The sequence below is a fragment of the Lithobates pipiens genome, unplaced genomic scaffold (assembly GCF_037356315.1).
Source record: "Lithobates pipiens isolate NorthernLeopardFrog02 unplaced genomic scaffold, aLitPip1_a1.2 Scaffold_13, whole genome shotgun sequence".
Classification (NCBI taxonomy): Eukaryota; Metazoa; Chordata; class Amphibia; order Anura; family Ranidae; genus Lithobates; species Lithobates pipiens.
In genome coordinates, this window is record NW_027507718.1 from 144,887,970 (window position 1) to 144,913,921 (window position 25,952).

The window sequence follows — 25,952 nt, forward strand, 5'->3', positions numbered from 1 at the left end:
TTCCATTTGAAGGGCCAGAAGTTTGTTTTTACTTCGGCGGGTAAACCAATCAAGCATGCCAAGTTAATTTGATTGGCTGTTTTCAGCCTTCCAGGTTCTTACTGAGGTAGCCATACTAACAGTAAAACTCACATATGGAAGCAGACCAGGCGACTCTAATGCCCCGTACACACGAGAGGGATTAAGTCTGACAGACCTCCAAAGGAGTTCCGCCGGAGTTCCGCCGGAGTTCCGACGGAGTTCCGACGGAGTTTTCGACCGAACGGACTTGACCACACACCATCACACCAAACTCCGACGGAGTCGAACGTGATGACGTACGACTGGATTCGACGTAGGAAGTTCCTAGACAGTAGCCAATAGCTGCCCTAGCGTCGGTTTTAGTCCGTCGGAGTAGCACACACGAGCGGATTTTTCAAAGGGGACCGGGTCCGGCGGAGTTCCGTCGGGAAAATTTAAAGCATGCTTCATTTCTAAAGTCCGTCAGACTTTAGCTTCGCTAAAGTCCGTTGCAGCCCACACACGATCGGATAGTCCGCCGGACTCAGTCCGTCGGAGTTTGGATGTCGAAAAGTCCGCTCGTGTGTACGGGGCATTAGGATGCTGCATTTACAGCCCCGGACACTTGCTGGGTCTGTGCAACTCACAGACTCCACCCTAGTTCTGGCCCAGTATAGCTGGGATTAATAATTTAACTTTAAGGACCCCAGAACGAGAAGCACAAGTGGTCCACAGAGGGCAACTTCTTACGAAACAGGACTTTGGAAAAGGTGATCATTTATGTTTGCCAGACACTCTTTTCCCTTCAGCTTGACACGTGGACCGTGTCATCAGTCACAAGTAGTTATGGCTGCCTTAGTAAATGAGCCTGGGATAGAGCCAGGGTTCTCCACAGTTGTTTTTATAACATACCACTTCTTGTTTTACCTGTTACCAAAGGTGTTACCAAAAGCTGAACATCCCTTCCAGAGATGACAAAAAGATCTATCCAGATGCCCGAGTCAGGATCTTACGAGTATGTATTTTGTTTGTATGGACATGTTTTATGGATGTCCAGTGGCAAATGCTACTGCAAAGGCCCCAGTAAAAAAGTGTTATCAGAAGAAGTTACAGTACAGAGTGCAGAATCTACAGAGAGTAACAGAGGAAATCATTTTTATAGGAGAGTCCTTACTAGAAGTTTTGAGGTTTTATTTTTACACCCCCTACTGTCTACAATGTAGTGGACAAAGTAGAGTAAGAAATTAGAAAACTTTTGCCTGAATGTTTTATTATATTTTATCAAGCCCCTAAGGGGATGTTGGACTCTCTCCCTATGGGAATTGTTTTGGGAGTGTGTTGCTCACTTGCTTATATTTTGTCTCAGCAGCTGAAGTCGTCCATTCGGATCTCACAGAGAATGTTGCTGATCTTTTAAGGTTTTTGACAAACTCATTTATGTGTTTTCTCCCCAATTCCAGATCCTAAAAGTTTGGAAGGATCTAAAACTAAAGCCAGGTGACATGTGGATTGATAAGAGACATTTATATATAAGGAAATGTTTGGAGACTCAATACAGCATCTATTTCATGTACAGTTTTGCAAAACTTGAAGGAAAAGTCACCTGGATCCACACCAGACACTGCAAAAATGACTAAATTAAAGAAATCTCTGTGTTTGATTTGTTTCCCTCTTGCGATCACAGTCTAGGGTACTTTTTGATTCAATTACTTTAATTGTAAGGGATATATATATTTGAAAAGTAGTTTAGCCATGTTGAAGTCATATTTGTCTTTTGTACCTCCATTTTATGTAGAATTGTCTGTGTTTACATATGCTGATAAGTCAGCATACCAGCAATTCAGCTAGAAGGCCATTCTGGCCACAGGAGTGTACAGCCAGTACTCTGTAAATATGTCTTATCAATCATTTGTTTTTCACAGTGAAAAGTCATTTTGTAATGAAAAAAGCTGCTCAGCTATTATTTTCTCCACAATGGAGTTTTTGCTTCTTTGGCCAGGACTACCTCCACCTAAGCGTGTGGAGGTTCCAGGTTAAAGGTGAGAGCAGGTATGGTTAGTGATCAAAATATTGATCAAAAGAGAGGAGACTGTAATGGAAATTTGTAGGTTCTGTATATAATTGTATTCTATTTTATATGTATTGCACAATGCCCTCACTGTGCACACGGCACTAATAATGTTTTCAGTACATGTTTTGCATTCTTTCGAGTTCTGATTAGAATAAGCCTGCCTATGTAACGCCCCTTGTTACCATAAACGTACAATTGTAATATTAATGTGATACCTACGTAATCATGTGTATAAAAGCCTTCAAATGCGTCATAATAAAGGAGAACGGTTATTTGGAAAGATGCTGAGCGTATCTTTTGTGTCTGTTCCCTACTGCAGTAGTTATTAATTTGGAACCACTAATCAATATGAGGATAGGAGTTGCCTATCATCAAAATATCCATTTCACCCACCATGCAAACTAATATTTGCTGTATACAATTATAAAGCAAAAAACTAAAATCCAAAAAAGTGAAGATAAAAATTATGAAAAGAATGTGGAAAAAGTAGAAAGAGTCTCTGAAATGTCCGTGTATGAATCACAATTATGTGTAAACGATCCTACACCTCCTCCATAGAAAGACCGTGCAGTCACCACGTGAGATCCCTCCACCAAACGAAATGGGCGCTTACCAGACTTAATGGATCCTACTCAAATTTATATTTGGAGGATCACGTAAGCTTGCAGATATATATATGTAAATGTAATGTTTTTTGCTTTATATTGTAAGGTTGAACTGGATGGACTGGTGTCTTTATTCAACCTTACTAACTATATTATGTACACTTAGGAAATAATCCAGGCCTTTCTTAAAGCAATCTACTGAGCTGGCCAGAACCACCTCTGCAGGGAGTCCATTCCATGTTTTCACAGCTCTTACTGTGAAGAAACTTTTCCGTATTTGGAGATGAAATCTCTTTTCCTCTAGACGTAAAGAGTGCCCCCTTGTCCTCTTTGTTTACTGTAAAGGGAATAACTCAACACCAAGTTCACTATATGGACCCCTTATATATTTGTACATGTTGATCATATCCCCCCTTAATCTCCTCTTATCAATAGTGAATCAATTCAGTTCCTCTAATCTTTCCTCATAGCTGAGCTCCTCCATGCCTCTTATCAGTTTGGTTGCCCTTCTCTGCACTTTCTCCAGTTCCCCAATATCCTTTTTGAGAACTGGTGCCCAAAACTGAACTGCATATTCCAGATGAGGTCTTACTAATGATCTCAAAATGGTATAGAACCCCCTCATTGCTCCACAAACTCTCATGCTCTACCACAAATAGATTTTGGCATTGCGTCACGGAAGAAGGTACCATGCTCCACATTTAGTGGTCGTGCCCTGTCATCCAGACTTTTTGGAGGACGGTTCACGACACCATCATCTCAATCACATCTCATAATAATGACTTTTCCTCTGCAACATACCTACTCCACCACACCAAGATTCCCAAAAGACAATACCTCAAATCACTCAACATGTTAAACGCAGCTAGACAATATATCCCTTGCCACTGCCGTTTTCCATCTGCTCCAATGAGAGAGGAATGGTACCGCAGACTAAATAACATTGAAGGTATTGAAGAACTTATTAGCATCTCATGAAACACTACCCAAATTCACAGCAACATGGTACAGATGGCAACGTTTCAAATCCACAGACGCATACACAATGGATAATAGATAACAAACTCACTTTTCTATAACTGAAAACCCAAATACTATTCTCTCTGACAAATTCAAACCAGATCCCTAATGAAACCCTTATAGGGAAATGGGACCTACAAATCCACATAATGAACGATTACCTGTCCAGATATAATAATCACTATCATCAACTGCAGTTAAGGGTAGTCTGAGAAGCCCCCCCCCCCCATTCCTGGAACCTTTATGCAGGAGGCAACTCGCTTGCTTACCCCCATTAGGGCTGCTGTCAAATATGGAGCTTTTGCTTTGTAAAAACTGTTCAGCAGCTTGATGTATGCCTTATGCCGAATATACACGATCGGACTATCTGGCGGACTTGGTCTGGCGGACCAGAGTCCGACGCACAATCCGCCGTGTGTGGGCTCCGGCTGACTTTTTCCCCCAAAAGTCCAGCGGACTGCGAGTCCAGCGGACTGCGAGTCTGGCGAACAATCCGGCCGTCTGTGTGCTAGTACGCTGGACTTTTGAAATGAACGGACTTGCTCGCACATGGAGAAAAGTCTGTTCATTTTGAATGTGGCTCCAGGTAGACGGGACTAGCGAAGGAAGTCAATGTCGCTGCCTTCGGCGTCGAGATTGACACCTCGCTGGCCTTGTCACCTGGTATGGACTTAAAGGGGAAGCCCTACGCCGAAAAAACGGCGTGGGGTCCCCCTCAAAGTCCATATCAGACCCTTATCTGAGCACGCAGCCCGGCCGGTCAGGAAAGGGGGTGGGGACGAGCGCTCCCCCTCCTGAGCCATACCAAAAATATATAGCAGACTACATATTGGCCTAAATTTTAGAAATTCGATTTTTTTCCATTTTTGTATTGGATTTGTTTTATAGCAGAAAGTAAGGGGAATATCTATCTATCTATCTATCTATCTATCTATCTATCTATAATATATACTCTCCAGTCAGGGCTCTGGCTGGGCCATTCAAGAACAGTCACGGAGTTGTTGTAAAGACACTCCTTTGTTATTTTATTTTATTATTTTATGTGCTTAGGCTCATTGTCTTGTTGGTAGGTAAACCTTCAGCCCAGTCTGAGGTCCTGAGCACTCTGGAGAAGGTTTTTGTCCAGTATAATCCTGTACTTAGCCGCATTCATGTTTCCCTCAATTGCAACCAGGCGTCCTGTCCCTGCAGCTGAAAAACACACCCACAGCATGATGCTGCCACCACCATGCTTCACTGTTGGGACTGTACTGGGCAGGTATGAGCAGAGCCTGGTTTTCTCCACACATACCGCTTAAAATTAAGGCCAAAAAGTTCTATCTTGGTCTAATCAGACCAGAGAATCTTATTTCTCACCATCTTGGAGTCCTTCAGGTGTTTTTTTTAGCTAACGCCATGCAGGCTTTCATGTGTCTTGCACTTTCTCCCATCTCCTGACTGAATCTCTGGAGCTCAGCCACAGTGATCTTTGGGTTATTCTTTACCTCTCTCACCAAGGCTCTTCTCCCCCGATAGCTCAGTTTGGCAGGACGGCCAGCTCTAGGAAGGGTTCTGGTCATCCCAAACGTCTTCCATTTAAGGATTATGGAGGCCACTGTGCTCTTGGGAACCTTGAGTGCAGCAGAAATTTGCTTGTAACCTTGGCCAGATCTGTGCCTTGCCATAATTCGGTCTCTGAGCTCTTCAGGCAGTTCCTTTGACCTCATGATTCTCATATGCTCTGACATGCACTGTGAGCTGTAAGGTCTTATATAGACAGGTGTGTGGCTTTCCTAATCAAGTCCAATCAGTATAATCAAACACAGCTGGACTCAAATGAAGGCATAGAACCGTCTCAAGGATGATCAGAAGAAATGGACATCACCTGAGTTAAATATGAGTGTCACAGCAAAGGGTCTGAATACTTAGGACCATCTGATATTTCAGTTTTTCTTTTTAAATAAATCTGCAAAAATGTCAACAGTTCTGTGTTTTTTCTGTCTATGTGGAGCTCTGTGTACATTGACCACTTTGAGACTGGACCATTTTGCTGGCTTAAGACCAGACCACTTTTTGCGATTCGGCACTGCGTCGGTTTAACTGACAATTGTGCGACGTGGCTCCCAAACAAAATTGACGTCCTTTTTTCCCCACAAATAGAGCTTTCTTTTGGTGGTATTTGATCACCCCTTTTTTTTATTTTTTGCGCTATAAACAAAAAAAGAGCGACAATTTTGAAAAAAACACATCATTTTTTACTTTTTGCTATAATAAATATCCCCCAAAAAATCTAAAAAAAAATGTTTTTTTCCTCAGTTTAGGCCTATACGTATTCTTCTACATATTTTTGGTAAAAAAATCGCAATAAGTGATTATTGATTGGTTTGCGCAAGATTTATAGCGTTTACAAAATAGGGCATAGTTTTAAGGTATTTTTATTAATAATTTTTTTTTTACTAGAAATGGCGGCGATCAGCAATTTTTATTGTGACTGCGACATTATGGCGGACACATCGGGCATTTTTTACAAATTTTTGGGATCATTGTCATTTATACAGCAATCAGTGCTATACAAATGCACTGATTCCTGTGTAAATGACACTGGCAGTGAAGGGGTTAACCAGGGGGTGGTAGTGTAGGGGTTAAGTGTGTCCTAGGGGCGTGTTACTAACTGTGGGGGGCATGGCTGTGTGTTAGTGAACACTGATCTCTGCTCCAATCACAGGGAGCAGAGATCGGTGTCACTTGTTGCTAGGCAGAACGGGGAGATGCTGTTTACTTCCACATCTCCCCGTTCAGCCTCCCCGTGAAATGATCGCGGGTATCCCCGCGGCAATCGAGTCCACACGACCGGACTCACGGGGGACCTGACCGGGACGCGTGCACGCCGCCGGCAGTGCACACTCGGCGGCAATTTTAAATGGACGTACCTGTATGCCAATTTGCCTGTCCGTGCCATTCTGCCAACGTACATCATCGTGCGCCGGTCGGGAAGCAGTTAATGAGGGAAAAAAAATGAACTTAAATGATTTTAGCAAATGGCTGCAATATAGCAAAGAATGGAAAATTTAAGGGGATCTGAATACTTTCCATCTCCACTGTGTGTGTGTGTGTGTGTGTGTGTGTGTGTGTGTGTGTGTGTGTGTGTGTGTGTGTGTGTGTGTGTGTGTGTGTGTGTGTGTGTGTATATTTTTTTTTTTCAAAATGTATGTTTTTTCTTGTTCCTAGCGCAAAAAAACCCCACAAAGGTGATCAAATACCACCAAAAGAAAGCTCTATTTGTGGGAAAAAAAAGGATATACTTTGAATTTGGGTACAGCATTGCAAGACTGTGCAATTTAAGTTAAATTAACGTATTTCAAAAAATTACCTGGTCGTGAAGGGGGGGGGGGGGTAAACCTTCCGGAGCTGAAGTGGTTAATAATGGCTACTGATCCAAGAAATAGGAGTGCACATTCCTTGCATCGGCAGATAGGTGACAAACTGCAAGACTGACTTAACCCCTAGGCGGTGAGCCCACGCAAATATGCAGCTTCTCAGTGAACAGCCAGGTGCCAGCTCTAAGGGGTTAGTTGTAGTAAACTCTCCATTCTAACTTTCCTCCATTTAAATCACTCCTAAAAATTACATAGCGCTGTGTTTATATTCTGTCTAACCTTTGCCGTTCTGTGGAAATCCAGTGCATAATTTCCGCTATTCGCAGTATGCTGTGTGTGTCGTCAGTCAAATCCAGAAGATAACATGCCTATGTCATTTGCTCTTTGCGCCATTGAATTGCAATCCCACGAGTGTTAAGCCTCATTCACAACTTCCTGAAACACCGCATGTGACTTGCATAGTCCAAAGGGCTGTAAACATAGTCGCAGATTACAGGAAAAGCAGACACGCAACCAGCAGACAGAAGAGAAGTACAGTACTTGCCTACTTGGCTAAAGAACAATGCACCATGAGCAAGCTTTTGGCAATTACCAACAGATAATCTAGAGTCATAGTCTAGATGCGGGAGACAACAGAAAATATGGTGCTGGCTTTGGACAGAAAGCATGCATAACAAAATATGCGGCTAAAAAGTAAGAAAAACAGGGGATAATTAACAGGGCGGAATGATTTTAAAAGGTTTGGTGTACTGACTACATTGATTTTAGGGATTTGGTTGGCTGACTTAACTACCGATTTAATCAAGGTACTAATATGTTATAGGCAAAAACGTAAACATACAGTATGTATAACTCAACTGAATATTTTGTTGTTTTCCTAGAGTTCAACTGTTAGGTGTTGCTCAGATGAGACTCAGATGTGGTTGGTGTGAATCAAAGGGGCGTTTGGAGCCTGACAAACAGACACCAGGTCACGAGAAAGATTCAAAAGCTGGCTAAATAGTATAGTGGTTGAAGGTGCATTGGATTGAATCCAACCATATACTGGCATATCATTTTAAACAGTTCCATTCTTTGGTTAAAAAAATAAAAATAAATCATGGGCATGGCCGGTATGTGAACGAAGTAAAACATGCAAGCAGAAAGCTCTGTGCTGATCCGATCCTTTTGTGTTCCCGGGCACAGCGGTGTAAAAAAATTGGTGGATGGTGTCTCCTCGCAGCCTTGAACCCTCGGTGACTGCCATTATGTCCGCAAAAGGGAAATACAAGTCGCAGCAGGACCACAAGAGCCATAAGACCAGGAAGGGGCAGGTCACGTGCTCACCCGGCGCCATCTTGCCTTCACATGCAGTGATATCTCGGAGGAGTGCAGCATCCACCATGGAGTCTCCTTCTGCTGCCTGTCCCTCGGACCTCGAGTCGGCTGTACCAGGGGTGAGTGGGTCAGGAGCTGTTAGTGCTGGAGAGGTGGCTGCAGCCACCATCACCAAGCCCATACTGGATGCCATAGCTAGCACTAAAGCAGATCTGATGCTCTGGATAGACTACCTTACATCTGAATGTACCTTATTCTGGCATGATATGGATAAATTCAGTGGCAGAATAAGTGAAGCAGAGGATCGTATAGGCACAGTGGAAGATGTGCAAGGCTCCCATGTGGCACACCAGGCTGATCTGCAATGTATAGTTAAAACTCTGACTAATAAGGTGGAAGCGGCAGAGAAGGAATAACATCTGTGTGGTGGGTTTACCAGAGGATGCAGAAGGGCCCCAACCTGCCATCTTTGCTGAACGGTTCTATATGAAGCTGCTGGAGATGCCTGTAATGCCACCTACATATGAGGGGGAACGGGCTCATCGAGTTCCTATAGGGAATTGCCCCTCTGGCACACCACCTAGAGCCTTCTTGGTCAGATTCCTAAATTTTAGAGACAGTAATTACATACTGGCCAAAGCTAGAAAAAAGGAGGCATTAACCTTTGAAATGTGAAAGTGATGCTGTTTCCAGATTTCTCTGCAGAGACCCAGAAACAATGCCGTTCCTTTACTGATGTCCGACACACACTCTGGGAGAAGATAATCCCCTACAACATGCTTTATCCTAGCTGAAGGTCACTCATCAAGGTACTGTTCATTTTTTGATATTCCTCTGGAAGCAAGTGATTGGATTGACACCTTGTGAACCTCGGGGAGTCCTAACCGTGGAGTTTTTTTTTTTCCAGCACTGTCTTGCTGATTTGTTTTTCAGCCAGTGATTTCACTGACAGATTGCACATCAAGGTGGGTGTAGGGGAGACATGGTCTGTTTGAATCCTGCTCACAGGCCTGGTCATAGCTTCATGCAGATGCGTGGGCTGGACCTACTTCGGAACTGTTGCAGAACTTTAGATCCCCCGTTTACTTGCCTGAGCCCTGAAACTTGACCCACGGGGACACGCTGTCTCTCTGCCCGGGGTTCTCGGCTCTTGATTGGATCAAGAGCAGTGCAGCCATTGGCTCCCGCTACTGTCAATCAAATCCAATGAAGGGCGGGGCCAAGTCCTGCATTTGACCTCTATGGATGCCGAATGCTGGACTCGGGAGCGCACCCAGCGTCAGAATTTTTCTCCGTGCAAAGGGGCACGAGACAGGGGTGCCGCTTTCTCCCTCCCCGTTTTGCTTTGATGATTGAGCCTTTAGCGATAGCTCTGCAGGTTTCTCTGGAGGTTCGGGCAAGAGAGATTGGGGGCATTCGTGAATGCACTGCTCTCTCTGCGTAAGACATGTTACTTTTTCTTCAAGATCCAGGCCCCTCCTTACGAGCGTTTTTTGACATATTGACAAAGTTTGCATTGTTTTCCGGTCTCAAAGTCAATTGGACCAAGTAGAGTGTGATGTCAATTGATGATGGGGCCCAGGCATTTGCTGATTCTAACATCCTGATTGTCTGGGTACCCATATTTAAATACCAGGGTATTCAGATATCACCTAGAGTGGTGGATTATATGACAATTTACTACCCCTAATTCCCGCGGTTAAACGCAGATTGGAGGCTGGAGAAATTTACCTTTGTCATTAATTGGAAGGGTAAACCACCCAAAATGAAAATATTACTGTTATTTTAATTTTTTCCTTGAAACTCCCTGATATAGGTTCCACAGACCTATTTCAAACGTATTGAAAGTCTATTAAGCACGTTTTTGTGGCCCTAGTCACATCCTGGGATTGGTAGCCGCATCTTGCAAAAACAAATAGGTCAGGGGGGTTTGGCACTGCCAACCCTTTATAAATATTTCCTTGCAGGACAAGTTTTGTTTGCTAGGTGTTGGATTTTGAGGAATGATGGGGATGCTGCCACAGTTCTAGAGACAGTGATCTTTGGATAGTATGAGGGTTTGGCTAACCTAATTAATAGAGGTTCCAAGGTAGTCTTTTTTAACAGGATCTATGAAAGTGACGATTAGGGCATGGAATAGAGTGCAAGACCTCATGGCTCCTGGAATAAAATTGATCTCTCTGTCTACTCCATTGTGGTTTAACCACAAAGTACAGCATTTTAGTAGCATTCCTGATCCGGTCATATGGGCGAGAGTCAGAATTAAGAGGCTGCAGGTTGTGGTAGAAGAGGGGAGGTTATGTACTTTTGATTCAAGGCCAGGTATCAGCTGCCAAATTGGCATCTGTTTCGATATCTGCAATTGAGACATGCTTTTCTGTCTCAGTTGGCTCTGTTGACCTGGATCTTCAGTCATCTGCATTGTAATTGCTTCTGCATGATGATTCCCTGGTTAAGCCTATGTCAACGATGTATGCAGAATTGTTCACTGTAAGGCCAAAGGCTCAGACCAAGTGTGGAGATGTTTGGATGCAGCTCATCCCAAATTTTCAGGAAGAAGACTGGGACGATATATGGGAGGCTCCATTTAAGGCCCTGGTTTCCGTAAAAGATTGCCTCATACAGTTCAAAATCGTTCATAAGATTTATTATACCCCAGCACTGCTGGCTTCGATTCATGGCTCGACTTAAGCAGAATGTTGGAGATGTATGGCTTCACCGGCTGATTTTGATCACATTTTTTGGTCAGACGTCCTACATACTCTGCAGGAACACCTGTTGGTGCCGGTTCCTTTGACCATTCAGGTCTGTTTGCTGGGGTTGGTGGAGGAATTGGTACCAAAGAGGGCTCAAAGAACATTTTTGTCTATTACATTATTTTATGCACAGAAAGCAATTATTTTATATTGTAAAAAAAAAAAAGACTCCGTCGCTTGCATTTTGGAAGGGTATGGTTAATCATTGGCATTCTACAAAGCAACATATGCAGCTAGGGGTTGTCCACACAAATTTTATAGGGTTTGGCAGGGGTGGTTGGCAGATTCGTCTACTGTTGACTGAGGTGTTATCTGGCTCCTGATAAGGGTTGGACTTAAAGAACCTAATTTGTAGCAATTGCATCTGGTAGATAATGTAGGTAGTGAATTGGGGATTGCCTTCATTGAAATATTGAGGGTAAGTGGGAATATCTTTATCCTACGGTTTGGGGACTGTTTGTCGGGGGGGGGGGGAGAGAGACGACAGTCAGTCGTTTCTGTATAGTGACCCTTTAGAGCCTGAGTATGGCCAATAGGCTCATAGGCTGTGTGTTATATGTATTTCTTTTCTTTACTTTCAAATGATAAAAAAAATATTTAAAAAAACAAAACAAAGCTAGTTAAATTTAAAAGCTTTCTCTTACCTTGCACTGATTTGGATGACTTCTCTTTTTCCTGTGTTCTGTTTTAATTATAGGACTCCTCATTATCTGGGCAGCCTTCCACTGGAAAAAAAATTGGTCACCGTGGTGTCGATGCTTCAGGAGAGACCACTTATAAGAAGGTTAGAAAATAATGGAACCTATAGTCATTGCAGATATGATTCAAAGCACACTATTTGATTTAATAAGTGTCTTAAAGTGTATCTATGGTGACAATTTTAATGAATCTATTTACTTCCACACTGTAAACTTACTTTATGAAGATATCACACATTTACTTCCTATAATTCTGTGACACATGTCCTGTGAGTAGGCATTGCTGTGTCACACTTTTCACAGATCTGGTCTTTTGAACTATATAAGTGCTGAGAGAATGTGTTAAATGAGGCGGCGTTGCTACTGAAATCCTTGCTTGTAGACCAGAAGGTACCGCGGGATATGTAGTCCTTAGAAAATTAAAGTAAACAGCAGAGGAGAAGCTGCAAAGCATCTGGTGAAGGCATCCTCCTCCAGGTTAAGGGCAGGTGGCCTGATATGGTTTGGGGTTGGTGGTGCATGCTTGTCTTCCACCACTCCCTCCCCCCGCCCCCTCTTAGCTAGCAAGGCTGCATGCTCAGATTAAGGGTCTGGTATAGATTTTTTTGTGGGACCCCATGCACTTTTTTTCTTTTTTGTGTAGCGCCGAGCTCCTGAAGAGCACACGCTATGTTTTTCAAAGTTAAAACTTTACCCAAACTACAGTTTGCTTTGGGACTATTTATCTAAATTTGACTTCTGTGTCAGTCTGACTGGACTGTGAGATGTTCAGCCTGGCCACAGGGGGCACTGTCTCTGGTGGCAGGTGTGGAACTATGGTCTGGTCAGGTGCTTAAGTTACTCTTTCTCTGAGTCTGGTCAGTGGGAGTGGCCCTCTCACTGTGCCCTCTGGGAGAGGGTATTTAAGATACGGATGTCAAATGGTTTGGGGTTCCGGTCAAGTATGATGTGCTAATTACTTGGTCCTGTCCTCCTGACCAGCCCCCAGGAAGGCTATGGCCTGGGGTGCTGTTCCACCCAACTTTGAAGCCGTGGGGCTGGCTAGCCCAAAGCATGGAAACTAGAGGAGGATTCTTAGGTAGATGGGTGCCGTCTCCGGTCCGGGAGAGACCCATTGAACTTCGAGCATTCCAGGGGAGGACTCTTTAGAAAAACACCATGTGTGAGTTTGGTTTTCTTAACAAGAGCCTGGAAGGGCTGATGTAACTGAGAGAATCTGGTCTTGTGGATATCGCCAAGTGGGCTGAAAGGTCCAGGTATGCTTACAAGTGTTCTACAGCTTAGATTTCTACGCGTTCTGCAACAACGTTGGTGACAAAGACTTTGTTCCTGTGTAAGCACCTTGTTGGCTGCAAGGCCTTGTGAGAGAGGGACTGTCCAACCTGAGTGTTCATCCAGCTGCGAATGGCGATTCTCTGGATGCAGTCAAAGTAAGCAAGTTCCTTAACGTTTATAGACTTTGACATTGAGAGTACCCGAATTCCTTTCCAACCCTCTGATCCCAAGTTAAAAAGGCTGTTCAGTGGTTGAAGTTTGCAAATAAAATCCATTCAATTGGATCTATTGTCAGTCTCAAGTTACAAGGTCACCTACCACGGAACATCCCCTAGATGTGCAACAAGGAGAAGCGGAAGGTAATGGTAGTCCCAAAAATAACCAGCAGCAACTTCGGGGTTAGTGCTACATTTGTGTATAGTGTCCCCCTTAAAAACACTTGATGTGGCTGGGGGAATTCTTCTGCTGTGCCTTTTTACTCTGATAGTGTGAAGACTTCTCCACTGTCAGAATACACTAATCAGTGCTGCAGGCAGAAAAATCTGACAGGGTTGTTGTGCTGAATTCAGTCGGTAGAAAAACTTCTGTACAATTACCCTGCAGCATTTCATTGCAACAACTAAAAATGGTACTCAGTAGTTTGTATGGCCCCCACGAAAAGATGAGTATTTTTGGGGTGTCTTTGAATTCAGCCCTCTGTAGGTTGATAATCTTTCATTTCTATCAAACTATGTGGCATCCTTTCATTCCTAACACATTAGCCAGTCTATATCTGTATAGATATCCAGCATGATATTTTTCCCCATTGAGATCTGATGTGTTTTCAAAGGATTCCTTTAGTTTTTATAAGCAGCGTAGATTACTATAATTACCTGGGTAGATAGGATAGGCTCAAAGCTATTAAAATATCCTAACAAATCTATTATTAACCACTTCAGCCTATGGAAGATTTTACCCCTTTCCTGACCAGAGCACTTTTTACAATTTGGCACTGCATCGCTTTAACTGGTAATTGCACGGTCATGCAATGCTGTGTCATTTTTTTTCCCACAAATAGAGCTTTCTTTTGGTGGTATTTGATTACCTTTGTGGTTTTTATTTTTTGTGCTATAAACCAAAAAAACTGTGACAATTTTGAAAAAATAAATAAATAAAAATTTTGCTATAATGCATATGCCCAAAAATGTTTTTTAAAAATGAATTTCTTCATCAGTTTAGGCCAATATATATTCCTCTACATATCCTTGGTAAAAAAAAACAAAAAAACGCAATAAGTGTATATTGATTGGTTTGCGCAAAAGTTAAAGCGTCTGCAAACTATGGGAACGTTTTATGGCTTTTTTTTTACTGGTAATGGCGGCGATTTATCGGGATTGCGACAGCGGACGGACAGATCAGACACTTTCGACGCGTTTTTGGGACCATTGACATTTATACAGCGATCAGTGCTATACCAATGCACTGATTATTGTGTAAATGTCATTGGTAGGGAAGGGTAGGTAATACCAGGGGGGCGATCAAGGGGTTAAATATGTGTTTCCTCAGTGTGTTCTAACTGTATGGGGATAGGACCGAGTAAGAGAGGAGACATATTGTTGTCCCTATTTACTAGGAACAAGCAACATGTCGCCTCTCCCCTGACAGCAGGGGGATTTTACACACACAAATCCCCGTGTTGGCACTTGTGCACGCAATCGCCTCAGGCGGCTTTTAAAGGGCTGACCCATATGTGATTTTGTGCACCCGTGACACTTTGCCGACGTATATTGGCATCGGCCAGTCGGCAAGGGTTTAAGAGGATGGCAAAATAACTGATATTACTCTTTAAAGTTTCATAATTCAGGTATTTTTTTTTTTTTTAGCAGGTGATTTCCTGCAAAGTAAAAGCCATCATAGCAGCTGGTTAGCCGCTTGGATGCTTTTACAGGTGGCTGCAGGGGATGCCTCCCGCTGCCCTCGGGTGCTTCTCCCAGCTTGCCTGTGCAATATGGGAGCCAGAGAATGAATCTGCCAGTAGTGGCAGTTTACCATAGAGCTGGTAAACACTGCATTTTTTTTTTTTTTGCTAGAAAGCTAGAAAGCCTGAGATTGATTGATTTTATTTCTTTTTTTTCGATCTCAGGCTTTCCAGCGTAGAGGAGAGATCTGAGGGTTTATAGACCCCATATCTAAAGATGTAAAGAGGACCTGTCCTGCCCTATTACAAGGGATGTTTGTAATAGGAATAAAAGTGATAAAAAAAAAATGCCTAAGAATAAAATAAAGAATAAAATAATAATTTTAAAGCGCCTTCACCCCCTGGTGCTCGCACACAGAAGAAAGCGCATATGTAAACGAAATTCACATGACATGTGAGGTATTGCCACGAACGTTAGAGTGAGAGAAATAATTCTAGCACTAGGCCACCCCTGTAACTGTAAACTGGTATCATGTAAAAATGTTTAAAGCATAACCTATGGAGATTATTAAGTACCGAAGTTTGGCGCCATTCCACGAGTGTGCACAATTTTAAATCGTGACATGTTGGGTATCTTTTTACTCAGTGAAGGTCATCTTTTGCATTATACAAAAAAATTGGGGTAAATAGTTTTTTTTTAATTCATGAAAATAAATTGCGTTTGAAAAATTGCTGCAAAAATACCATGTGACATAAAAAATTACGGCCATTTTTTCCCTAGGGTCTCTGCTAAAATATATACTGTATTTTCTGCACCATAAGACACTTTTTTCCCCCAGAAATATGGGGGAAAATGTCTCTGCATCTTATGGTGCGAATATATGACAGGCATCGCCCCCCGTCGGCAACATTCCCTGCCACCACCGGAAGAGAGACAGGAGAGAGGGGGGCAGACATCCATACCCCCTGTGGGCGCCAGGCGATCTCCCAGCTGGGCTTGACACTGTTCCTGAGACAGAAGACAGAATGCTCGGCCTGCTCTGTCTTCTGTCAGTCAGATGACATAACATCAGGCCAGTCTGCATTTACGGCAATGGTCACGCTGCATGTCACTCTGCATTTATGGCAAAGGACAGTCTGCATGTCACTCTGCATTTATGGCACTGGTCAGTCTGCGTTTATGGCACTGGTCAGGCTGCATTTCCGGGGCACTGGAAAATATTTTAGTACACCATTTGGTTCAGAATATTTTTTTTCTTGTTTTCCTCCTCTAAAACCTAGGTGCGTCTTATGGTCAGGTGCATCTTATGGAGCGAAAAATATGGTGTGTGTGTGTGTGTGTGTGTGTGTGTGTGTGTATATATATATTTAAATTTTTATTTTATTTTTTTCTCGCAAAAACATGATTATTTGTAATCCATGTTAACCATGTAGGAGAGTAATACCAGAATTGGCCCGGTATGGAAGTGGGTAATAAATCAATGACACTTTTTTTGGTAAATGGGTAGGGGTACAATGTAGCTACACGATCAGATTGGAGTTTACCCTTCATTAGGGTGAGTCAACTAGAGGACTTATATTGCATCTGTCATTCCACAAAACCATGTGTAGATCAACATACCAGAAAGATGATCTCGCAAAAAAATTTACAGATTCTCAAAAGATTGGTATACAGTGACCCCAGACAGTATGCTATAGATATATGTAGGAAAATAAGATAAAGAATAACAAAAAAAAAATGGATAATAAAAATACTAAAGTAACGGGAACGTATGACGCATTAATTAAACAGACGATATTTGGTCTTCATTTTCAGAATATAGATTTGAACCTCAATATAGGGGTCTATTTGGTCATGAGCCTTCCCAGAGATGTTAATTTTTCCAGGAAGATACCAAAATGTAATTCATGGTTTATTCCTTTTGGAAAAAGTGTACCTAGTTCAAAAATCCAGTGTTTTTTAATCTGTTGGAGGATTCTATTAGAATCTCCGCACCTTTGTGGGAGCTTTAAGGCTATTATGCCCTTCACTGTCAAACCCTCTGGTTTTCTCTTATGTTGTTCCCTAAAGTGTTGTACCATTGTGTTGAGCTTACGGTCCACATTGGATTCCAGTTCCTTCTCTTTCTTCCTAAAGGCTTGAATATGTTCACTGATACGCACTCTTGGGGGTCTTTTTGTCCTTCCTATATACGTTCTATGGCATGGAGATATAAGCATATAGATAACTTTCTCTGTTGATAACATTTCTGATTTCATAGGATTTGGTCGCCTCTGCATTATTGAATTCTTTAGTCTTCTCTACAAAGGGAGAGATGCTGCAGTGTCTGCAAGGGTACATTCCTGTTGTTTTTGAAGATTTCTTGGTAGCTGGAGTTTTTAGGAATTCAGAATGTACAGAGACGTCCTTAAGATTATTGGTTCTTATAGCCCCTATTTGGGGAGAAGGCTCTATTATCTTAGCCAGTTGGGTATTAGCTGTAAGTATATGCCAATGTTTACTCAGAATTCCCTATGACTTCTTTCCATTGTGTCCCATACTTTGTGATATACCTAATCTGTTCACACTTAGATGTAACTTAATTTTCCTTTTTTTGTGTTACTGGTTTGTAGTAGTTTTCTTTCTGTGTCATGTGCCCTTTTCTTAGCCCTTCGTAAGATTCAATGAGAATACCCTCTCTCTCTGAAATGCATAAAAAGGCAATTTGCTTCCTTTTTGAACTGTGCTATATCACTGCAGTTTCTTCTAATTCTCAGGAACTGGCCAACTGGAATTTCTTGTTTCAGAGATTCAGGATGATGGCTGGTCGCATGCAGAAGGGTATTTGCTGCAGTTTCTTTCATGAAACGTAGATGTGATAAGAAATACATTTTTTATACTGATCTTCAAGTCGAGGAAAGGGATTTGAGTTTGATGATACTATAAAGATTAACATTTCTTTCATTCCTATTGAGTTCCTGGATACATTCATGTAGTTCTTCAATTGACCCTGTCCAGATCATTGATACATCATCAATATAACTAGCCCAAGTTCTAGCCTTTGGCACGAAATCAGGCCAATGGATACACCAGTTCCTCTGTCCAAAGACTGAGGTTGATGCAGGCATATGCTGGTGCACCCATTGAAGTCCCTCTTTTTTGGTGGTAGAATTTTCCATTGAATTGGAAGTATTCTCTAGAATAAACTCAAAAAGGTCTACTATGAATTAATTTTGGGTCCCCATCAGGAATGACATTTCTCCAAATAGTAGAAGACTGGTTTCAGGCCCCCTTTTTCAGGTCCACCTCTTCTGCAAGTATTAGTTTGTAATTTAAGCTCGGAAATCAGGTCAGGCAAGGGATTATTAGTCTCATATATGTAGATTCATTTAGATTCATATGTAGATTCATCTTTACGTTGTCTCTCGGTTTCCTCCACGTGGTCTTCATCATTCATAATGACGATACTCCCCTCTTTATCACTGTTTTTTATTACTATGCTTGCATCACTCTTTCGTTCTATTAGCTCTACTTTCTTCTCCATTCAGATTGTCGGGAGACTGTATGCTCCAATTCATTTTCTTGAGATCCAAGTGTATGAGATTCAGGAAGATGCTTATCCATTTGTTGCTGCTTAGTGACAGCATCTTTGTAGATTTTATTTTCAAGTTCACATCTCTCCTCCAATCTTCTCCTCCAGGAGTTCCACAAGATCACCAATAGCCTTTGTGTTCTTGTGTGGACATAACATCTCCAACACTGCTTTGTTTTGGTTGAATCTTCAAAGAATGTTCTGTAAAATATCTTTCTAAGGAAGAGATTAAGATCTTTAAATACCTCAAATTCAGACATGGTGTTGGGTGAAAATGACAGTCCTTTTTTTAAAAGCTTAATATATTGTTATTGGAAACCAGAGAGATTAATTATTTTAAGGTCCCCATTGTTAGCTCGTCTTCTTTCATCCTCATTCATCTCTAATAGTGTCTGTTTCTTGAGGATCTCGTTAATCTCTCCTTTAATCTGATTTTGTTCCGTCTTCGTATTCTTTTCCTCTTTGGTTTCCTTGTTTTTGATCCATTTTCTTGAGGACCTCTTTCTAGAGGTCCTTCTTCCATAGCGGTCCCGCCTCCTTCTTTCTCTAACAAAAGTCACCGACTTCTAAGGTTCCTCCTCACCACTTCTTGTTGAAGGAGTTTGATCCAAATTAGGTGTCTTATATCTACGGCGTGATCGACCTTTCCCTCTCCTATTAGTAAGATCAAATTAAGATCTATCTTCTCGTGTCCAGTCCTCAAGATCCCTCCTGAATTTAGTTTGCTTAGTCATCCTTAGATTTTTTTCTAGTCCTTTCCACTTCTTTTCTTAATTCATTGTGCGGTACATATTCTGGTTCTCTCTTTAAGTGGATCTAATTCATTTGTGCTCTCCTCTAGGAGTTTATTGATTTGCAACATTTGTGTCTTTTCCTCTTCTATTATCCCTTTCATGCTTAAAGGGGTTGGAAAGGTAAGTGTTTTTTCACCTTAATGCATCCTATGCATAAAGGTGAAAAAACACTTGCCAGTGACCGGCCCTCCAGACCTCCCCCATTTTACTTACCTGAACCCTCAAACTTGTCCCACAGGGGCGCACCGTCTCTTGGCTGTTGACTGGATAGATAGCAGCACAGTCATTTGCTCCCGCTGCTGTCAATCAAATCCAATGATGTGGCTACCAGGGGGCGGGGCAGAGTCCTGCATTTGGCGTCTACGGACGCCGAATGCTGGACTTGGGAGCGCGCCTCCCAGGGGGTTATCTAATGCGGGGAGGGGCCGAGAGAGCCCTCGAGGGAACCCAGAAGAGCAATATTGGGGCCACTCTGTGCAAAACGAGCTGCACAGTGGAGGTAAGTATGACATGTTTGTAATTTTTTTTTTTTTTAAAAGGAACCCTTAGTATCGCTTTAAGACATTTTTTTTTTCCTGTTTCTGACGTTTGTTGCTTACAGGTTAAAATCCGTTGATATATAGATAAGAATAGGGACCCTGGCGCTACCTCAAGACTATTTGTAGGTTAAAATCCATATTTTTTTTGCTAGAAAATTACTTAGAACCCCCAAACATATTATATATAAATAATTATAATATAATACAATTTTTTTTATTTATATCAGGAAACTGGTCCACAGAGACCACGATAACAATTAGTCAAAGTAACATTGGTACATATGAAGGTACATGTGTAAAGAGTACAAAACATTGGTAGAATTTATGTAAGAAACATCCTTTTTCCAAGTAGTTATATATTTAGAGATAAAATAGATATGATCGTGTTTTGTTCAGGCCTCCTCATTGGGCTTCCCCCGATGTGATCTGTTGGAGGTCCTTCTATCAACCTGGTTGGCTCATGTTGCTAAATGTGGTAAATCTGAATACCATAACTCTGTGGGCCCAATTCCCTTTCTTTTTTCGAAATATATGACAGCAATAGAAAAATAGAGATAGTTGGAAAGTGGGCAGTGCCCTGTGCCCTAAAGTGTGGAGAAGAGAGGAAAAAAAGGGGGGCATATAAGGAATTATACAGGTAAGGGGGGGGGGGTAGCTTTACGAATATGGTTCTCTGCTTCCGCCCATTATATATTGTTATCTTTGTGTATGTTGTAGTCTAGTAAGTGGCGTATAACTGATTTATTTGTAAACACGTGCGGGGGTATCATTGGCATGTAGGAGGAAGTATGCCGGGTCATTCGGGCTATGCGGTCTGTAAATTTTTGAACTATTTGAAGTTGGATTCAGCAAGAGGACCAAAAAAAGGGGAATTAGGGTGCCTTTTCCCTTTTGGCAGCACCAGAAAAAATCAGGCGTTGTAGGAAATATTTTGTGTAATAGAGCTGGGGTCCTGTACCAGCATGTCAGGATCTTGTAATGTGTCTCCTGAATTTTGATGCATAGGGAGGATTTATGTGTGAATTTGAGAATGTGTTGTTTTTGGTTGGCGGTAAAGTGGCAGTTCAGGTCCCTTTCCCACTTGGTGAGGCTTGGAGGTTGAAATGTATGTGTATATGTATATGTATCTATCTATCTATCTATCTATCTATCTAGATAGATAGAGATATATATATAGCAGAGACCCTAGACCCTAGATAATAAAATGGTGATCGTTGCAATATTTTATGTCTCACGATATTTGCTCAGAAGTCTTTTAAAAGCACTTTTTTTGGGGGAAAAAATACACTTTTGTGAATTAAAAAAATAAACAGTAAAGTTAGCCCACTTTTTTGTATAATGTGAAAGATGTTACACCGAGTAAATAGATACTCAACATGTCTTGCTTTGAAATTGCGCACACTTGTGGAATGGCAACAAACTATGGTACCTAAAAATCTCCATAGGCGATGCTTTTTAAAAAAAAATGGACGGTTACCAGGTTAGAGTTACAGAGAAGGTCTTTTGCTAAAATGTATTTTGCTCTAACGATCGTGGCAATACTTCACATGTGTGATTTGAACACCGTTTACATATGTGGGTGCAGCTTACGCACGCAGTTTCTTTGGTGCTCGAGCTTACGGGGGCACTTTAAAAAAAAAAGTTCTTATTTTATTTATTTTAATTTGTTTACATTTGTCACTTTAAAAAAAAAAAAATCTGATCACTTTTTTTGCTATCACAAGGAATGTAAACATCTCTTGTGACAGTAATAGGTGGTGACAGGTACTCTTTATGGGGGGATGGTTGGTCTAAAAGACCCGCCATCCTTCCTTTACACTTCAAAGTATTCAGATTGCCAAAAACCGCAATTCTGAACACAATTTTTAAAAAACTGGCACCATTGGCAGCCGAGGAAGCCGGAAGTGATGTTGTGACGTCGCTTCCGTGTTTTTAAATAGGAGACTGGAACAAAGCCGCCTCAGGCTTTGTTTCAGTCTCACTCTAGCCGGATCGTGGCTCGGGTCTCCCGGTGGGATAGCCTCAGAAGAACGGCATAAGGAGGTGGGAGGGGGTGGAGCTTTAATGGTTTAAGGTATAACCCCTTAAAGCTGAGGCTGCGTATGTGCGTAGGTTGGCGCTAAGGGGGGCTGGCTAAATGCATCTTGAACTCTGCCAAGATTTAAATTTTTAACCACTTAGCCCCGGACCAATTGTCAGCCTAAGGACCAGAGGTCTTTTTACAATTTTGCACTGCACTGCTTTAACTGGTAATTGCGCGGTCATGCAATGTTGTACCCAAACGAAATTTGTGTCCTTTTCTTCCCACAAATAGAGCTTTCTTTTGATGGTATTTAAATTGCCTCTGCGATTTTTCTTTTTTGCGATATAAATGGAAAAAGGCAGAAAATTTTGTGAAAAAAAGATATTTTCTACATTTTGTTATAAGAAAAATCGAATAAACTAAATTTTAGTCATACATTTAGGGCAAAATTTATTCAGCCACATGTCTTTAGTAAAAAAAATGTCAATAAGCGTATATTTATTGGTTTGCGCAAAAGTTATAGCGTCTACAAACATTAGTACATTTTCTGGAATTTACACAGCTTTTAATTTATGACTGCCTATCTCATTTCTTGAGGTGCTAAAATGGCAGGGCAGTACAACCCCCCCCCCCCCACAAATCACCCCATTTTGGAAAGTAGACACCCCAAGGAAATTGCTGAGGGGCATGTTGAGCCCATTGAATATTTTTTTTTGTCCCAAGTGATTGAATAATGACACAAAAAAAAAAAGTTTACAAACAGTTGTCACTAAATGATATATTGCTCACACATGCCATAGTTATATGTGGAATTGCACCCCAAAATATATTCTGCTGCTTCTCCTGAGTACCCCGAAAACCAATCACTGCCTTCAGGATTTCTAAGGATGCAAATTTTTGATTTCACTCCTCACTACCTATCACAGTTGCGAAGGCCATAAAATGCCAAAATAGCACAAAACCCCCCCAAATGACCTCATTTTGTAAAGTGGACACCCCAAGCTATTTACTGAGAGGCATGTTGAGTCCATGAAATATTTTATATTTTGCCACAAGTTGCAGGAATATTACAATTTTTTTTTTTGCACAAAGTTGTCACTAAATGATATATTGCTCACACATGCTATGGGCATAAGTGAAATTACACCCCAAAATAAATTCTGCTGCTTCTCCCGAGTACTGGGATACCACAGTGGGGGACTTTTTGGGAACCTAGCCACGTACGGGACCCCGAAAACCAAGTACTGCCTTCCAGATTTAAATATAAAACGCTACCAAAAAAAACTGTTAGCGATCGCAGGGATCAGGCCTGACTCTGCGAACGCTGCAGTTATGTGTTTAGTGTTTTGTAAGTGACAGTGATCGATCGATACTGCACTTGGGTGGGCTGGGCAGAGGGGCTAAACGCAGGTGCCAGCAGGTATCTGGGCTGATCCCGCTAACAATGCGTTTTTTTTGGAACCCTAAACTGCTGGGGACGCTAGTATAGATCTGATGAGATATTGATCTGTTCAGATTCTATACCACTACGGGAGGTTTATGCTTTGCGCGTGGGTGTTAGCGGTACTGGCACTAACCTAGCGCTGCCTGGGGCAACGCAGACCCTGACCCTAAAACCTAATTGATATCACCCGCCGGGTGATCAGGGGGTTAAACCTTATTGGGTAATAAATGGTGGGTGCCCTGATGCTATAAAAAGCAAACTAACTAACCAGAGTCACCCGTAACACTTATACGGTGATCACTGGTGAAAGGGTTAACTAGGGGCAATCAGGAGGTTCAAATCTTTATTAAGTAGTATATGGGGTCCCTGGCGCTATATAAAAACCTGACGGGGAACCTAAATAACTAACTGGCTAACCAGCGTCACCAGTGGCACTTATACAGTGATCGCTGGTGAAAGGGTTAATTAGGGGCAATCAGGGGGTTAAAACCATTATTGGGTAGTATATGGGGGTACCTAGCGCTATAAAAACCTGGCAGTGAACCTAAAAAAATAACTAGCTACCTAGCGGCACTAGTGACACTAATGCAGCGGTCAGAAAAACGATTGCTTAGTGACACTGGCAAAAGGGGGTGAAAGGGTTAACTAGGGGCAATCAGGGGGTTAAAACCGTTATTGGGTAGTATATGGGGGGTACCTAGCGCTATAAAAACCTGGCGGTGAACCTAAAAAAAATAACTAGCTACTTAGCGGTACCAGTGACACTAATGCAGCGATCAGAAAAACGATTGCTTAGTGACACTGGCAAAAGAGGGTGAAAGGGTTAACTCTAGGGGCAATCAGGGGGTTAAACCTTTATTGGGGGGTAGGGGGCTACCCTGGACCTAACACTAACTGCCCTGACAGTTTTTACTGTCACAACTGACACTAAATGCAGTGATCAGTAAATAAATGATCACTGCAATCATTGACACTGTGACCTGGGAGGGGGGGGGGGGTGATCGGGGTGGGGGGGTTTGTGTGCCTATGTGTACCTACATGTCAGTGTAGTGTTGGTGCACACTTACTTTCTCTGTTCTCCTCGTAGTCCGGTCAATAAGACCGCCCCGAGGAGAATTACATTACTTCCTCCCTGCCTGTGTTTACTATACACAGCAGGGGAAGCTTCTCATTCGCCAGGAGCGATCGAGAGGGGATGGCCAGAAACCAACGGCCATCCCCTCATCCCGGATCACTCCTGCAGTGAAACGGACCGCCGCATCCAGCGGGAGGGGGTCCGATCAGACCCCCCACCCGCTGGAAGGCGAGCACGTACATGTACGTGCTTGTGCCTGTCGGTGCCATTGCGCCGACGTACATTGCCATGCGGCGGTCCTTAAGTGGTTAATGAAGGGTTACTTGCTCCCTGCCTAGTCCTCATTTTGAGCCTGATCGGAGTGTGAATAGGTCTAAAACCTTTTCATTTGTTCACTAATAGACAGTCTTCCTTTTGGAATATAATCTCTGCTTAGACCTTTTGGAATTTGTGTACCACTTTATTTTTCAAAGCCAATCCTAAAGTCTGTTATTTTTTTTAAGCATGTGAAAGTTATAGAAGACGAGGACAAACTCTAACTTCTTGCAAAAAACTTTTAAAATCTGACCTCTGCTTTTTTAGGCCTCAGTTATTCCACTGTGTGGGTGTTTAGCAAAAAGCATTTGTCCATTCTGGTTTTAATATGTTCTAGAATTTCCTGTACTGCAAATAGAGAATCATTTAACATCCATGGGATGACAATCAATGAAAAACAAGAAATAACGGAGTCGTGATCAGACCAAGAACCAGACTAAATTTGAGCTGAAGAAGCATTTGGTAGGATGCCCTGATGCACAAAAAAAAAGCTAAATCTGAATTGTAGCTTGCTGTGGTAGGATTAGCGCATGTAGCCTTTAATTAAAGGGTAGAGCTCTCGCAAGGAATCTACAAGATTATCCTGAGGTAACAGGTTAAACGTTTTGATGTCGATAGAACCAATTGCATGCCCAAGAGGAGATTTATCTCTCATTTAGGCTTAATAAGATTGGCGTCCCCACATATGATCGTTGGTTCAGGAAGGAAATGTAGTTCAGTGGATCATTGGTTCAGCAAGGAAATTTGAGAAAAATTGTTCTTGAAGAGAATTGGGAGTGTAATGGGTAAGGAAAGTGATAGCATTTTGAAGTATGCCTTCTAACAAGTATTGCCAGTTTGGGTCTGCAGTCTGCTTTTTTGCAATGAAAATGTTGATTTTTTTTTAAAGGCTATTAGTGCCCCTCTTTGTTTTAGTTTAAGCTGTGACTTGAAAGATAGAAGGTAAATGGATACTGATATTTATTTTATCTGTTTCTCCATCATGCTGCGGTTATAGTCCACCATTGTAGGGACTGGAAACCTGTTTTCCAGACAGAATCCCTATTTATTTCTTTGTGTTTGTTTGGACGAGGCATTATTTATCTTGTTTTGAGTATATGGACACTAATATATTTACTGGTAGAGGTGTGTTTTAAAACGAGTTACCTGTAGACATGCCATGTCAATTTGACGATAAAATAAATATTAAAATGTT

At 42.0% G+C, this 25,952-nt stretch overlaps 1 protein-coding gene across 5 annotated transcripts in view; it reads left to right on the top strand.

The window, feature by feature from the left end:
- Positions 1–25,952, top strand: part of PIP5K1C (phosphatidylinositol-4-phosphate 5-kinase type 1 gamma) — a 561,428-nt gene that overhangs the window by 98,920 nt on the left and 436,556 nt on the right. For 4 of the 5 annotated variants that reach the window (XR_013272204.1, XM_077475680.1, XM_077475681.1 and 1 more), the window contains exon 3: positions 11,823–11,909. The exons of the other annotated variant lie outside the window; for it this stretch is intronic. Coding sequence is in view for 3 of the 4 variants with exons in the window: in XM_077475680.1 (XP_077331806.1) it covers positions 11,823–11,909 (87 nt within the window). In the remaining variant the exon portion in view is untranslated. The remainder of the gene's footprint in view (positions 1–11,822; positions 11,910–25,952) is intronic. 5 annotated transcript variants of the gene reach the window in all.